The 13,936-nt window shown below is 39.9% G+C and overlaps 2 protein-coding genes across 3 annotated transcripts; both read left to right on the forward strand.

The window, feature by feature from the left end:
• The first annotated feature begins 9 nt into the window (after window positions 1-9).
• Window positions 10-7,221, forward strand: n4bp2 (NEDD4 binding protein 2). 2 transcript variants are annotated; one of them, XM_072463765.1, is made up of 16 exons: window positions 10-475; window positions 843-1,674; window positions 1,970-2,094; window positions 2,170-2,258; window positions 2,329-2,405; window positions 2,486-2,623; window positions 2,731-4,820; window positions 4,905-4,990; window positions 5,061-5,106; window positions 5,204-5,406; window positions 5,474-5,598; window positions 5,983-6,109; window positions 6,176-6,352; window positions 6,430-6,598; window positions 6,943-7,066; window positions 7,136-7,221. In XM_072463765.1, exons 1-16 carry the CDS (start codon window positions 244-246, stop codon window positions 7,179-7,181), a joined length of 4,686 nt encoding a protein of 1,561 aa, XP_072319866.1. In that variant the 5' UTR covers window positions 10-243; the 3' UTR covers window positions 7,182-7,221. The 2 variants fall into 2 exon arrangements, with proteins under 2 accessions (XP_072319866.1, XP_072319867.1); XM_072463766.1 differs by having other exon boundaries at window positions 6,182-6,352.
• A 1,491-nt stretch (window positions 7,222-8,712) lies between these two features.
• rhoh (ras homolog family member H) lies at window positions 8,713-9,560 on the forward strand. Its single transcript, XM_072462959.1, has one exon. The coding sequence runs from the start codon at window positions 8,873-8,875 to the stop codon at window positions 9,458-9,460; it is 588 nt and encodes a 195-aa protein (XP_072319060.1). The 5' UTR covers window positions 8,713-8,872; the 3' UTR covers window positions 9,461-9,560.
• The last annotated feature ends 4,376 nt before the right edge of the window (window positions 9,561-13,936 follow it).

Here is a 13,936-nt window from a genome sequence, read left to right on the forward strand (position 1 = left end):
GAAGTCACATCACAACTTCCTGTTTTCACTGACAGCGCCGCGAGCAAACATGGATCACACATAACTATTTGGATTTGAAAAGGACGGTTGATCTACTTGTTGGGGAGCTGTTTAAACACTGCCGTTGACTTGCTATGCAGTAGATTTGTGCATCACAACTTGTGTAGGGCCTATTATTCTTTTGTAACGTGAAATAGGTGAAATAGTTAGCTCCGTGTTAAAGCTAATGAAAGCAATCGACAAATGCCTCGTAAAAAGAAGGGCGGCCAAAGCCCAGCTAGAGTCCCAAGTGGACAGCAGCTAGAAGGAGGAACCAACACCGGTCACCGTCTACCTCCGATGGCAAGCAACTTTCTGCCCGGGTCCTCACCCTCAACTTCTGCTAAAGAGGACATCGTGAGGAACATGCGGGAGATGTTCTCGCACTTGGACCCAGAAGTTATATACATTGTGTTGTCTGAGAGTGACTTTAAAGGTAGAGCAAAACGCAGAAGACCAACACTAGATACATAGTTGATACGCATTGACCAATAAAACTAAACCATTTAGACTTTTCCCTACAAATGCTTTTACTTACCTAAAACTAAATGAGAGGACTGGAGCTATGTTTTCACTGATTTCATGATAATAGATAAATAGAGATATCAACATGCACTACATGTATATAACCACCTATACAACCAGTTTATTTATCTTACACACTTTAAATGTTAGGTAGGCTAAATCAGGAACTAAACTGTCACAAAGAAATGTTTCAAAACTGAAGAAATGTGATGTATAGAATTAACATGAATGTGACTTACCTTGAAGTAAATTTCTGTTCCTCTTTTTCTGTCCTGTAGTTGAACATGCGATGGATGCTCTTTTGGAGTTATCTGTCGCAGCTACTGATCCACAGCCTCTTTCATCCACTGTGTCTGGCTTTGAGAAAACTGCTGCAGCTCTACTCACCCCCCATCACTTTGCTGAACCTCAGTCACAAACAGATCAATTGACACATTTACAGTGCTCATCCACATCTCCAACCTACTTTATGACAGAAGATTTGGACTTTTTAATTGATCAGGAAGTGCAGTCAATCAGTGCACAGGAAAACATTAAAGTCCAGCTCCTGGATAATACATCCCACTTACAGAATTCCGGTGCTTCATCTCCTCTCGATCAGCTCAGTAAATTTGAGGAGATCTATAATGTCGTGGATGAACAGGTCCCAGCAGAAACTTCTAAGGACAAGGACATACTATCTGTAGATCTCATTATGCCTGGTCAGCCATCAGCATTTCAGGCTTATAAAAAACAAAATAATACAAGTCCTACTGAAGGTATGGTAGCTGAAGATGTTCCAAAGTCAGGCCCTTCTCATGAGAACATGGTGAGCTCTGCGTCATTGAACTGGAACTTAGAGGCCGCAGCATTTCAGCCCCATGTCCAGGAAAACCATGGTTCAGCCTTTATTACTCCTGTGGTCTCTGGCTGGCCCAGAGGGCCGAGGCATACCATGCCCTGGCACCGGCCTAACAGCCAGGCTCATCTGAGAGCACATCCTCCTATACCCAGGTCCTGGGCTCTGCCACCTCCACGGCCCCCAGGCCCGTCCAGCCGCCTGCATTTGGAAGGAATCGCCCTTGTGTTGTTGCGTGGACCACCAGGTTCAGGCAAATCAACTTTGGCAAGGTATTTAACAATATAAAACTGTATGTAAAACGTTTCTATGACAGTATTTTATTTTATTTTTTGTATATTTTTTATCCACAATGTTGTAACTTAGAGAAAAGTGCATTTATGTAATGCAGTTGTTTCTTAAAATAGTGGTACGTTGTAGGTTACCCTTTATCAGAATGAATATTAAGGTACCAAGTATCTCTTATTCATAAGCCAACCGGAAATGAACAAAAGCTCATGAACTGGTATATTTTATTTAGTCAAAAAATTCAATGTTTTATATTTTTAACCTTGTCTACTTTTACAGAGCTTTGCTAGAGCATAATCCGGGTGGACTTATCCTCAGCACTGATGATTATTTTCTAGTTAATGGAGAATATTGCTTTGACCCGGCTTTACTTGGAGAGGCTCACACCTGGAATCACAGTCGAGGTAAGTGCCTGATTAACAATATGGTAGAAGATCTAGAGCAAGCTTTTAACCTCTTCCCAAATGTTTATTATAAAGCCAGACAAGCGTTTGAAGGAGGGATAAATCCTATCATCATTGATAATACCAACATGTGTGGATGGGAGATGAGACCCTACGTCATTCAGGTTTCGCTAACACCTCTGAAATGTTAAACATTTCTGCTTCTTTTTTATATGTACCTTTATCTTCATCCAGGCACTGAAACATAGCTATAAGGTTTTGTTCAAAGAGCCAGACACTTGGTGGAAAAACAAGCCAAGAGAATTGGAGAGGTAGCAACCAAACATGTTCCAATATTGTAGTACAAATGTAATTAACCGATGTTTTTTCCTTTGTGATTGTATTTGTACAGACGCACAAAGCATTGTGTGCCGTTAGAAAAAATACAGCGTATGCTCTGTGGATACGAGCGCTTCGTCACAGTCAGTTCCATTTTGGGCTCAGAGATGCCTGAGAGGAAACAACAAGCTGTAAATGAAACTGAAGAGCTGTTAGTAGATTCAAATTCCTAAATTCATATTACATTGTTAAGCTACGAGAAGTAATAAATAGTATATTGCTGTTGGATCATTTCTTTTCATCTATTTATTTTCCAAGGTTGGAGCCTGAAGTGCCTTGCCTTGACATTGTAAGGGAATCGAGTGTAAGAAATGCTCACTCAGAAGCTGTTCCCGCTCTGCCTGATGTCTCAACTACCCATGAGTCCTTCAAAGACAAACAGGAAAATGCTGATCAGGACATGGGGGAGTCGGTCAAGACCATTTCTGACACCAAAGATCACTGTCCTGATGAGTGGCCCATTGCATTCTCTGCCTCTATTGCGCAAAGGATGAAAAGGGAACGAGCTGGTAGAAAACCTGGCGTTGACAATTCAGAGCCTGCCGATGAGTCAAAAAACCCAAATAAATCTGCAGAGGAAGTTCTATCACGGCAGGAAGAAATTGCAGCAAAGGAAAGCACAAAATCAGTTGTGAGAATGTTGGATTTTGAAGGAGACTGGCCCGCCACAGCATCACTAGACCAGCGTCAGGAGAGGAGACACGGGAGGCCTCACGACAATGACAACCGCGCGGAAAAGGCCATGAACGACAGTTTGAGTGCCGTTAGTCCAAGTGCCAGAACAGAAGATATGCCAAAACCAGATTTAACAGAGTTGCTAAAGCTTTTTGATTTGATTCAAACAGGGGCAGATCCTCTAAAAACGGATTCTTCCTCTTTATCGCCCCTTTCTGCCAGCTCTGGAGACAATGATGTCAGTTGTGCACAAAGGAGTCAATCTGAAATCAATGAGAGGATCACAGGAGAACTTCCGGATTGTGTATTTGATTCACAAGCTGCCGAATGCTCCTCGGCGGGAGTAAATGATTTGGATTTGTATCAAGGTGCCAGTCCGAACGCTACGGGCTGCAGAGAGGTTTCCGAGAGTCCAGAGTTTGAGAGTTTGGGAGAATCTGATGGCAGCCAAATAAGGGATGCATCGGGAAGTCAGGAGCACAAGCAGCGTCATGCCCGTCGCTCGGGGAAACAGTGTAAGCTAGCCCTGACCTTTACACAGAATTGTCTGGAAGCATCTGTGGATTGTGCTGAAAGTTCTGCTGAAGCGCCAGCCAATGATGAGCGAGATCCTGAGCTGAGAACCAGCTTTACTGAAACCAACATGATGGCAGTCTATGAATCACGCCCAAGCTCTTTTACCCAAACTGAATCGTTGGATTTTGCCCTGTTGTGGCGTGTTAATCAAAACAGTCTCGACACGTCCAACAACGATTTTGGAATGTTATGTTCCAACCCGGCACGTTTTTTGCCTGAGATGTCCTCCACAGCGGCTTCAAATAGTCTAACTGACCACAAAGAGGTTCCATACTCTGTAGTCCATGAAAAAGGCACCCAGGTGGAGGAGAAGGAATTTGGGACGAGTAAAGATGTGACTGAAAATCTGCTTATTCTGAGGCGCCATTTTAAACGTGTCACGTTGGACACATTAGAAGACTTGTACGAGAAATGCCATCAGGATCTTGAATGGACAACCAACTTGCTGTTAGACTCAGGAGAGAGGTTCTTTAGGGACGATGAGATTGAAGATGAAGAAAGTGGAAGATCAAGTACAGAATGTGAAGATGGTTCAAGCTCTGAATCGTTAGACACGCCGCAGTACGAAGAGCTGACAGGCGCCGGGCCTGATGTGGTTGTGGAGGAAATTCAAACCGATGCAGTTTCTGAAACATGCCAGAATTCTGACTCAAACGAGTGTGACCTCACTGCTGCATCTAGCATTTTGGATGATAATCTCAATTCTCAAGATGACGACGACAAAGGCAACCATAAAACCTTACCGCAAATAAAAGAAAGCTCATCCAGTTTGAATCTAAACACTACGCTCGGGGGGACAAGGCCATGTGGAGGAGCTGCTTATGATGGCAGCCTGGGAGGTGCTGAAAGAGTTGATGGTTTAGCTGTGGAAATTGAAGACGACATCAGTAGTATGAATGAGGTCCACCGGCTTTTACAGGCTGAGCTGGAAGAACTTGAAAGAGAGGAAAAAGAACGAGAAGACGTACTTGCCACGAGGAAAGATGTCAAACAAAAAAAGAAACAACTGATGGATATTAAAAGTGTGGAGTTAAAACTACCCACTGAACTGGCTCTACAGCTGACTGAACTGTTTGGTCCTGTTGGATTTGACCCAGGTAAACGACCCAGGCTTTCCTCAATGCTATAATTTGAATGAGCATTAAAGTTACAGTTACTAATTTTAACACGTTTGCATTCAGATACAGGCTCCACAGAGGACTGTGTACTTCAGATGGACCTGAATCTGGCTAAACTTCTTCATCAGAAATGGAAAGAAAGTATTCAAGTGAGTTAGAAATTGTGGTAATGATATCAATAATATGATGGTCAAATGTGAAGTCTGACTTTGTTTCCAGGAAAGGAAAAAACAAGCAGCTCTATCTTTTCAATTGCTTCAAGAAAGTGAGTTAATAAAAACACAGAACATACAATGTGCTGCCACAATCAGTTTAATTAGAAACAAATATTTCCTAAGCATTTAAATCGTATTATATGTCAGGTTCTGCTCATTGGAGTAAACCACAACAATGGGCAGTGGCAGTATCCAATCCGGGAGGTTACCAGAAGATCCGAGACTTCACTTCACATCGGAATCCTGGAGATCACCTGCCGTTTATGGACCACTGGAATGTGTCCCGGCCACATGTGTCCCTCAGAGACATAATTAAGGAGGAAACGGTTTTACAACATAGCAGAGAAAATGTAAACCACATTTACAACATCCAATTTTAGAATAAAATGATCTGAAAATTTTGTTTACTCCTTTAAGGCTAGACAAAGTCAAACTGATTTGGACAAGCGTGATGGGGCCACTCTACTAAAAGAAGACCAGCTATTTGCTCTGTTTCCCACAATCGATAGACATTTCCTTCAGGACATCTTCAGAGATCACAAGTAAGACTCACAGATTGTATAATAACATAATAATTTATTACTACGCAGTTATTATTACCAGGAATATCCAGGGAAGGCTTCTGTGTGAATAAAGCCAAAAAAATTCTCGGTGCCACTGCTTGGTTTCCTTGTTCACGCTACACGATTATGTTCCTCCTCATTCAGTTCAAATGATGCAGAAGCTCCGCTGCGAGCCACTGTGTGAGTAGAGAGCCCGGTGCCCCCTAATGTCCTGGGGCTGAAGGGCATGTGTGAATGGGGGTCATTAAGGAGTGTGTTTTAGCATTTTGTACCCAATTTTCTTGAACTACGTGTGAATGGAGCTTATGTTGAATCCAAACACATGGTTCCTTTTTTTAAATCAATACTGCTTTCTTGCCGTAGTTACTCCTTGAAGCAAACAGAGTTGTTCCTCCGCTCTCTATTGGATGGCGGGCCTGTTAAGACAGTCGTTGCACCAGAAGCTCCTCAAATTGCCCACCCCAGATCAGCCAGCAAGGACAGGGAGATGGTAATGTCTGCAGAAGTGCACAGCATTTGACATAAACGTCTGTAACCTCAGGCCCTTTGTTAACAGAAGCAGAAGTTTGTGGAAACTGTCACTACCGACTATCAGGACACAGAGGACCCAGAGTACCAGGACTTCAGAGCTGAGGCCAATCTGCAGAGGAGACGACAGCTCGAGAGTTTTGCCAAAGCTGCAGAGGCCTACAAACAAGGGCACAAGGAAGTAGCTTCATTTTATGCTCAACAGGTCGGAAACACTGACTCAATTAGACAAATTATTATAGTTGATTGTTATTATAACTAATCTTCATTCATTTTTTGTAGGGTCACTTGCATGGCCAAAGGATGCGGGAGGCTAATCACAGAGCAGCAGTTCAAATCTTTCAGAGGGTCAATTCCTCCTTATTGCCCCAGAACATCCTGGATCTTCACGGGCTTCATGTGGATGAAGCGTTGGAGCATCTGACAGACATTTTAGAACAGAAAACCACAGGTACCAAGCTAAAGATTCTACACATATTTCCAGCCTCACGCACATCGTTTTTCATACCAATCATTCCCACGGTCAAAGGTAAGGATGTCAGGATTATTAGTTACCGGTAATCAATAATCGTGATTATTTAGGTCACAATATGCATATATATGTATTGTAAGGACTAAAAATCTGAAGCAAAAGTAAGTCAACAACACTACATTTGATATTTGACATCTCTAGTCATAGGTAAAATTTTAAAATCATTCGTTTTGTCATATTTTTTTTTTAATCAGAGAAGTGAATATGAATATAAACTGAACAGTGAGACAAGACCACTGAGTGTATGTCTGCCTTCTTTGTAGAGTGTGAGCGGGGCCTTTGTCGGCCTCAGCTCTCTGTCATCACAGGAAGAGGGAACCACAGCCAGGGAGGCGTGGCCCGCATCCGTCCCGCTGTTCTAGACTACCTCACCAACAAACACTACAGGTACACATGCAAAATACACACTCCGTTCGTTGCCATCACCCGCTTCTTTATCCTCTGCGTATCTTTCAGGTTTACGGAGCCCAAGCCAGGCCTCGTGTTGGTTTCTTTGAAGTAAAGCGAACCTGGTTTCTTTGATACAAGCTGCTTTCACGCTGTCTATGATTTTATTTCAAGTGCGGTGCTCCATTTATTCTCTGCAAAACTGCAGCTTTACCGAGGATATTTTATTGTTTATCTTTTATCTGTTTCGCTTGAGTCTTATTAATGCAAATAATGTGGGTTTTTGATGGGTCCCACTTTAATTTATGTAATAACGTGCAATAGTGACACGAGACATTGTATTTCATGAGGTAAATCATGTAAAATGATGCTACAGAAAATGTGAAACGCTAAAATAAGGTTTGATTGAGGCACTGGCAGCTGTATATTTTAGATGGTTTTAGTGTATATATTACTTACATTTGATTCTGAGTATTGGGTTTTAACCGTTACACTACACTCAACAACAAAGAGTAGTAATAGATTTTAACCAACTTTTATATATGTCATTAAACGAGGGAACTATTTTATTTTTGCGTGGATACTGTGGGTTGGGCTTGATTGTATTTCTTTGACTTAAAATACAGACGGCGGCATGTATACAAGTCAAATGGTTACGCGTTAAAGTCATATCATAAAAAAAACACTCTAGTTCAGGTGTATCTTTAAGGCCAGTTCATTAAAATGTATTATTTTGGTTTTATAATCATCCAATTATATACCACCAGAATGTACATAAATAATTTATAATAGGTGTTTTGTATTTTTGTATTGTTGGGTTCATGATATTGTATATTGGATTCATAAATAAATGTGTTTTTTGTAATTATGGCTGGCGTTTTATTCCAGTAAATATGTATTATGTAGGCCATATGTTTATTCTTGATATTGTTGAACATATCTTTATAATTGTACTGTACCTATGGGGCTGCAGGTGGCCCTGAGCTTCAGAGTGAGGCAGCTGCTGTGTGGGAGGCGACAGTAAAGTCAAACCCGGCGTAAAGCGGATGCGCACAACCTCTCGCAGTGCTTCCTATCTTCATTTTGAGGTTTCGTAACAGTTGACGCAAGTTCTAACATTTATGTAACCATTTATCTGCTTGCGTACCATTGCATTAAGATTTTTAGATATTGAACTATATCTTCAACTTCAAGGTCAGCAGAGGACGCACAGCTCGAGCCGTCGGCACTCAACAGTAAGTCTTTCTATTTCCTCCCAATTTGTTGTAAGTTAGTTGATAATATGAGGCACTGCCTATCAAACTGAGTGCCATAATTGGACTTAATTATGTTTGAGTTCATCTTCAAGGTGAAACTAATAAGATCAAACTCAATTAATAATGAAAACAGTTCCCTATTCCAATAAAATGGAGCTACAGCTGATGACGAAAGGCCTTGCGTGTGACCATGCCACAAAATATAATGTTGCATGCGTGTGTGTGTGGTGTGAATATGGTGTATTAATAAAAAAATGAATTATTACAAATGATATTAGTTTTGATTTTGTGGTGTCCCTCTTGTTTTAGTGGATCTTCGTCCTCAAGAAAAAGCTGATGTCTGAACAGAACAGAAACGGGGATTATAAATTTGACAACCAAGCCTCCAAACAAACCCGTCGTGGATCAAGATAATTTGAATCATTTTAGAACTTTGAGTGTCACATGTGTCAGTAAGTAATGGAACTCATGTAAATATATTTTACGGACTAAAATCCTCAACTCTGGGCGTCATTTGTAGCTCAATAAGTCCACATCGAGACCCAGCACAATGAACGGCATGCCTGAGATGGCGGTGAAGTGTGTCTTGGTTGGGGACACTGCAGTGGGTAAAACTGCCTTGTTGGTTCGCTTCACGTCTGAAACCTTCCCTGACTGCTACAAGCCGACCATATTTGAGAACACGGGCGTGGAGGTGTACATGGATGGAGTGCAGATCAACCTGGGGCTCTGGGACACGGCAGGGGCGGAGAACTTCAGACACATCCGACCCAGGTCGTACCAGCAGGCCGATGTGGTTCTGATCTGCTACTCCGTGGCTAATCCAAACTCCCTGGCCAGTGTGCTGCACAAGTGGATAGTAGAGATCAGGGAGTACCTGCCCAGGGTGCCTGTGCTGGTGGTGGCCACTCAGACTGACCTGCGGGAGATGGGTGCGCACAGGGGGAACTGCATTATGCCAACAGAGGGCAAACAGGTGGCACATGATATCCACGCCAAAGGATACCTGGAGTGCTCGTCTCTGTGTAACCGTGGGGTGCAGCAGGTGTTTGAGTGTGCCGTCCGAACAGCTGTGAACATGGCCAAGAGGAGAGAGCGCCGACGCATGTTTAGTCTTAATCAGTGCAAGATGTTCTGACCTCTGGACAGCTCCACGCCAAATCAAAGACTTTATTTTCATTGAAATGGGGATGTCAATTTGTTAAATATGCATACAGATTATTTATGTATTTGGACAATTATCTTTTTTTCTTTTTCTTAAAGTAGGCTTTATTAGACAGGAGAGGACAGGGTGAAATGGGGCATGAGAGTGAATAGAGGACATACAGCAAATTGCCGGCACTCGACCACCCGGCAGCACGTATCTGGACAATTATCTATCCATGCCAGCGGATAACTTTTCCAAATGTATTTATTTTATAATATACAGTATGCACATGCAGTGAAGCTGTATAATGGATTTATTCAAATAAGTGCACTTCACATTTGACGGCATTTCAATTCACTTACATACATTTTATAGCAAGTATTGTGACTTTAAACATTAAGGGACAAAAAGACATGTAAACTCTGACTAAACATACACTAAACCAACCAATAAATACTAAATAGAAACACGAATTGATAATTAAACTGTATGGCTCACATAGAGAGCAATTTAATATTATGATAATCAAAAGTCTGATAAAATTTGTTTAATCCAAATAGAACCAAAAACATAACTCGGTAACCTTGCGGCCTATCTTTCCCTTTTCAATTTGCACATACAATTTGTAAACAAATAAATATAAATGAAAAAACACAATTACATAAATACAATCAGGATAATCAAATATAGTATATATATATCATAAACAAAGAAACAATCAATAATGTTCAATGTTTGCTTTTTTAGATGTCTGTACGTACACATCAAACCATTACACGCATTTACATCACTTTTTTGGGTGTACCAACTGAAAAAAATAAAAGTGTGGTATAAAGTAATAAACAATATTTGATGTAAATATATAGCGTGTAAACTGGAGTGATAGTGCAGTTAGTTGATGGCCAGAAAACAATGGCTGGTCTAAATCCAGTTCTCTGTCTCGTGGGCAATTATTGATGAACCATTTGAAACCGTTCTATTTTGGCATTTGGAACGGCTGAAAATAAAGAATAAATTGATAGGTTGTGACGTCTACAATACTTGTACTCAAATACAAATACACTGAAAAGTTAATTATTTATGACTTTATTATTAACATGCTAATTTAGCTGAAATGAAAATACATTATCTTACATTGTGTTTGTGTAATATGGTGTTGTGAAAATCTGAATTTGATTCATGTAGTTATGTTTTACCTATTTAAACATATTGTACTAATACAATATATAATCACATTTTTAATGTACAGTTACACCGAAAAACAAATGCATTTGTTCGTCAAAAGTAATACATTTATAAGGCAGTTGAATGTCCTGTGGTCAGAGCTGATCTCATACTATGTTCGCTCCCACAGTCACCACAAGGCATTCATTTTCTCGCAGTATCATACAGTAAATGTGTACAAGAGGATAGAGCTTGAATGAACTTGAACAATAAGTATATTTTTAATATTAAAACATTAAAATGTATCAAAATATCAGTCCATCAGAAATAATCCGAAATGGGTCTTCGCGGCAGAATTTACGAACCCTGGACTGCATAAGGGCCATATTATTATTAGATACAATGCAACATTTCAGGATGTTATACATTTTGTCATTTAAATGCTTATGTAAACTCAGATATTGCTAAAATAAATTTAAAATAACTAACTACTAAAATAATAGTTAAATATTTAGATAATCGTTAATTATTATATTAATCCAATCATAAGTTAAAAGAGGTTCTAACACAATTGTTCAATCAAAATTGCAAAAATATGTTAACATTTATTGTAATTTTTATCAAAAATTAAAAAAAATGTGTTAATATTGCCTATCTGGAAGCCTTAAATCAGCATATTTTACCTTAAAAGCTTTATTTATAACATATATTTTTCTTTGAATGGTCGTAAAAATAATTGTTGACTTGTTGACTATTAATATAATCGTTAGCTGCAGCCGTAGAGTGTAAGGTTAAGGTTAAGATTAGGGTTAGCGACACTTTATTGTCCCGTACGGAACTTTGTCTTCTGCACTTGATGTTATTGATAGTAATGATTACAGTCTTTTTATTTTTATACTTGTTTTTGTGTCTTGATTATGCATAATATCCCAATAATTATATAATACAAAATATTATTTTAGAATTCCATGAAAATTATTATTTGATATTACAAATATGTTTATTGAGCAAAATATGAAGATATAATAAAACTAATATTTTGAAGAGAAAATAATAGATAGGTATATTTTTATTGCATCATCTGGTGGTATAATGGTGATTATCTTTGGTCAATATTATGGTTACAGAAAACTTAAGTAGTGATTAGAAATATTATTATGTATCCCTCATCACTATTGGTGAACAAAAAGACACTGATTTATTTCAGATTTATTCCATGTTTTGAAGCAGTAGTATTTGTATATTGTAGAGGGGATTTATTATCAATACACCACTTTTACCACCATGGTCTTATTTTCTGTGCTTTGTTTTTTTTTTTCACGCCAGTCTAACTGTCACATCATTCAGAGACTGACTGGACTTGAGTTCTGCATCTCAGGGACAAACAGTATAATGTGACAGCTGTTAGATCGACACAGATAGAAGTTCAGTTGGTGTCAGTTTTAGCTTGGTAAAACAATCAGTTGTGCCCTTTACTTCTAAAGCTAAGTGCACATTGAACTCAGGCGACGCCGAGCTGATAAGATGGGGAAAAAAGAGTAAACTTATTTCCTGTGCCACTGCTACTTGCTCCTTTGAAAAAAAAATGTTTTCGGTCAAATGTTTTCCAAAGCTGTAAAAAGCTTACACACAGCCAATGTCATCAATGTGTTTCGTCTTTGAGCCTTTTCCTTTGGACCTTTCATACCGAGCGCTCTTTCACACAGGAAACACCTGCCGTATGTTCACGCTGAGCCACAGAGGAACACTGACACAGTTACTATCAGGCCGCAACAAATCAAGTATTGTGTGCAGGGTTTATTACTATGACCATGAGTTGACAATACTTTAATGAATTGCAAAGTGTTCACGTTTGGTTTTCAAATATTTTTAGAATCATTACGGTATTTAACACTCTGATTTGATTTTCTTTATGCTCCAGTTATTTTGCAATACATTAGGCAAGGCAAGGCAATTTGTAGAGCACAATTCGTACACAAGGCAATTCAAATTGCTTCACACAACAGGAAAAAAGATACATGACAGGTGGGATGGGCAAATCGCTTTTAGATTGATTCTTTCCCATGTTTGAGTGTCCCTAGACGTCAGCGTGCTATCTGCCTCTGCACACGTCTGTGCTGAGCATATGTATCTTTTTGACAACTTTCTCGTCGACGCCTCCATCTTATGTGTGGCGGTTTGTGTTTTTAACAACAGACCCAGTCTCGTCTGCCCCCTCACTTGATTTAGCTTTTGCTAAACAAATTGTCCCAAACAAAACTTGACCAAAGCTGTTAAAACTGGCTCTTGATCAGTGGGTAGGTGCTCCAGGCTCTTCTTGGACTTTGCAGTAGCCTTAGTGCCGACTGACAATCTCACAGCGTGTGTTCTGACCCTCTCCTCAGGCACCTGCTGCGCTTGGACACAGGCACAATGGGCTATTGTGTCCAGCAGAAGTATTTACATGTTCAATTGTAATTGTGTCTAAATTGTAGTTTTAGATTTTTAAAGACTTTATCTTAAGACCTTTTAATTTAAAGAAATTTAAACGTGCTATTTTCAGGCTATCTGTCAAATAGTTTACGTAAAATCACAAAGACATCCATATTCACCTGCCAACAGTGAAACGTAGGTCTGAGTGTCTGAGAGTCTCTGCATATTTGTGATAGGACACATTTTCACTGCGTATCAACTGACCTAACGGCAGCATGTAGAGGTTGAACAGAAGGGGCCCCAGGATTGACCCTTGGGGCACCCCACAGGGCAGGGGCATGTGGTCTGAGACACAGTTATCAATTTCAACAAAGTACTTCCTGTCTTCCAGATCGGACCATAACCAATTTAGGGCAGTGTCAGTGATGCCCACCCAGTCCTCTAGTCTCTGTAAGAGGATACCATGATCAACAGTGTCAAAAGTAGCACTCAGATCTAACAGAATTAAGACTGAGGCTTTGCCCGTGTCAGTGTTCAGGTGGATGTCATTTGTCACTTTGACAGGAGCAGTCTCAGTGCTGTGATGAGGTCTGAAAACCGTCAACGTTGTTTATTAAGAGGAAATTCGTGAGCTGTTTTCAAATGGCTGATTAGAGATGGGCCGGTAATTACTCAGTACTGCGGCATCAAGACTCTTGCTCTTCTTTAGGAGAGGATTTATGACTGCAGTTTTCAAAGACATTAGTCATTAGTTAGATGTAATGGCATAATAAAATATTTTTAAACATTAAACATAATCCTCAAGTACATAATGTAATTGTACTTGCACTATTCTCACGCTTCTATTTCTTTTTCGCTTAACTTGAGCTATAAATCATGAATGAAAAGTAT

Source organism: Eucyclogobius newberryi, unplaced genomic scaffold, assembly GCF_026437365.1.
Source record: "Eucyclogobius newberryi isolate DKJ021-1_F unplaced genomic scaffold, fEucNew1.0.hap1 SCAF_4, whole genome shotgun sequence".
Classification (NCBI taxonomy): domain Eukaryota; kingdom Metazoa; phylum Chordata; class Actinopteri; order Gobiiformes; family Gobiidae; genus Eucyclogobius; species Eucyclogobius newberryi.